The sequence below is a fragment of the Argentina silus genome, assembly GCF_951799395.1.
Source record: "Argentina silus genome assembly, chromosome: 17".
In the NCBI taxonomy this organism is placed as follows: domain Eukaryota; kingdom Metazoa; phylum Chordata; class Actinopteri; order Argentiniformes; family Argentinidae; genus Argentina; species Argentina silus.
In genome coordinates, this window is record NC_139671.1 from 920,213 (window position 1) to 922,793 (window position 2,581).

Below are 2,581 nucleotides of genomic sequence, written 5' to 3' on the forward strand. Positions count from 1 at the left end.
ATAAGCCATGTCTAGCAGGGTAGGAGCAGGCAGGCGTGGCTCCCCTCCTCCTCCTCCTCCTCCTCCTCCTCCTCCTCCTCCTCCTCCTCCTCCTCCTCCTCCTCCTCTCCTCCAGTATAAGCCATGTCTAGCAGGGTAGGAGCAGGCAGGCGTGGCTCCCCTCCTCCTCCTCCTCCTCCTCTCCTCCTCCTCTCCTCCAGTATAAGCCATGTCTAGCAGGGTAGGAGCAGGCAGGCGTGGCTCCCCTCCTCCTCCTCCTCCTCCTCCTCCTCCTCCTCCTCCTCCTCCCCTCCTCCTCCTCTCCTCCAGTATAAGCCATGTCTAGCAGGGTAGGAGCAGGCAGGCATGGCGCTTCCTGGTCCTTCTACCTCTGGACGGTCCTGATGACCCACTCTGCACTGGGGTTGAGCTCCAGCAGGTCCTTCATATAGGTCTCCTCATCCAGACAACGCTCCTCTGGACAGACAGACAGACACACACAATATGTATAATATGATATGACGTAATGTAATTCGGTAATGCCTTTATGAGAAAATAGCAATGCCTTATAACATCAAGTGATGATGTTGACGAATGACTTGGTCCAGGAAACAGAGCACTTACTGATGTTCCCTCCAATCTCATAAAGGCACAGGTCTTCTCTCTTCACAGACACAGAGCTGGAACACAAACAAACACACACGAGCAAATACACATTCAGAGCTCACAAATATGGAGTGAAATTCCAAATGCTATGACATTTAATTTTATTAAAAACAGAAATGGGGCATCTGAGATGTGTGTGTGTGTTCTCACCTGTCTTGGCTGAGGAAGCGTGTGTGTGTGTGTTCTCACCTGTCTTGGCTGAGGAAGCGTGACAGGACTTCAGAAGCCTGCAGCTCCTCAGTCAGCTGCAAGGCCATGGAGACCTTAGAGAACTGGGGGGCCTGGACCCTGATGAGGCCCTGGGAACTGTCATTCTGGACAGGAGACACACACACACAGCGACACACACTAATTATTGATGTCATTGTCATCATGTTCACAGTTCTGTATACAGTATATACACTACATCTACATACGCTACTGGGAGTAACAGCTATACATCACAACTCCAACCCACTGAAGGGGACAATATGTCATTTTGATGCATGTTTTGCATATTACGTTACGATATTTCCTTATAAATCTGTGTCATCCATGAGTTCTTCTTTATTCGTCACAAATATGATGATATTCAGACAGAGCTGCAGTACCCAAGTATAACCACTAGGTGTCACAGGGGGGCCAGTCTCTCTCCTGGTCTCCTCAGATGAACCAGCAACAGAGGACGAAGGAGGACAGTTGAGTCATTCACACTCTCATCCTCCCTGTCCTGATTCATTCACTACAGACAACAGCCTATCGGAATACCATACACACCACCCACGCACGTTACACTTCAATCACCCAGAAGGAAAGGTGAGATTCTGAAGAAACTTTGTTTTCTTGCTTCTTTCTAACTGGATGAGTAGATGAATGGAGCAGAATGATGGATAGATGAATGGATTAGAGAAGGTAGTAAGAGAAAGAATGGATGGATGGACAGATGGAAGGAGGTGGGCCCATCTGTGTCACCTCTTGAGGCGGTCTTCTCCAGCTTGGATGGAGGGAGGGAGAGAAAGAAGGTGTAATGAAGGAGGGATAGAGGAGAGCAGGTGTGACTCACCTCTGGGACGGTCTTCTCCAGCTTGGATGGAAGGAGGGATAGAGGGATAGAGGAGAGCAGGTGTAGCTCACCTCTGGGACGGTCTTCTCCAGCTTGGATGGAAGGAGGGATAGAGGGATGGAGGGATGGAGGAGAGCAGGTGTGACTCACCTCTGGGACGGTCTTCTCCAGCTTGTCAGGTTTCTCCCCGCGGTCGTAGGCCATCTTCTTCAGCAGCTTCCTCATGGCATGGTCTTTACTCTGCTTCCTCTGGTTCTCCGTGTTCTGCTTCCTCACCTGGTTCATGATGAACTTGGGGATCTGGAACACATGGTACGAGGAGAGACACACATAGAAACAGAAACACGTCATAATGAACTTTGGGATCTTGAGGGGAGAGGGAGAGAGAGACACACACACACACACACAATCATAAATAATAACAGTCTGGCTAGCTATCCTCCAACTTGGCACCAAACCTTCCATGACATCATCATTCTAATTATAACTGTCATGGAACTGTTGGCACCAACATGGCAGCTATGAACATTCTAAATCTCAATGGCTGAGATAAGGGATGGGACATGATAGGTGGGCGGGACAGGTGTGATAGCCAGGTGAGAGGAGTGGGCGGGGCAGGTGTGATAGCCAGGTGGGACTGGTGGGCGGGACAGGTGTGATAGCCAGGTGAGAGGAGTGGGCGGGGCAGGTGTGATAGCCAGGTGGGACTGGTGGGCGGGACAGGTGTGATAGCCAGGTGAGAGGAGTGGGCGGGGCAGGTGTGACAGCCAGGAGAGGGGAAGTGGGCGGGGCAGGTGAGAGGAGTGGGCGGGGCAGGTGTGACCGCCAGGTGAGGGGAAGTGGGCAGGGCTAGGTTGTACCGTCCAGAGAAGGTTCTGGTATCGGATGAGCAGG

The 2,581-nt window shown here is 51.3% G+C and overlaps 1 protein-coding gene across 1 annotated transcript in view; it reads right to left on the bottom strand.

Moving 5' to 3' along the window:
• Positions 1 to 284: 284 nt before the first annotated feature.
• The window catches only part of arhgap18 (Rho GTPase activating protein 18), a 26,940-nt gene continuing 24,643 nt past the window's right edge, over positions 285 to 2,581 (bottom strand). Inside the window, exons 11-15 of the mRNA XM_083688640.1 lie at positions 2,548 to 2,581; positions 1,838 to 1,987; positions 835 to 959; positions 604 to 659; positions 285 to 456 (exon numbers count right to left, since the gene is read on the bottom strand). The exon at positions 2,548 to 2,581 is cut by the window's right edge and continues 173 nt beyond it. Of these exons, the coding sequence (XP_083544766.1) occupies positions 365 to 456; positions 604 to 659; positions 835 to 959; positions 1,838 to 1,987; positions 2,548 to 2,581 (457 nt within the window). The 3' untranslated portion in view covers positions 285 to 364. The remainder of the gene's footprint in view (positions 457 to 603; positions 660 to 834; positions 960 to 1,837; positions 1,988 to 2,547) is intronic.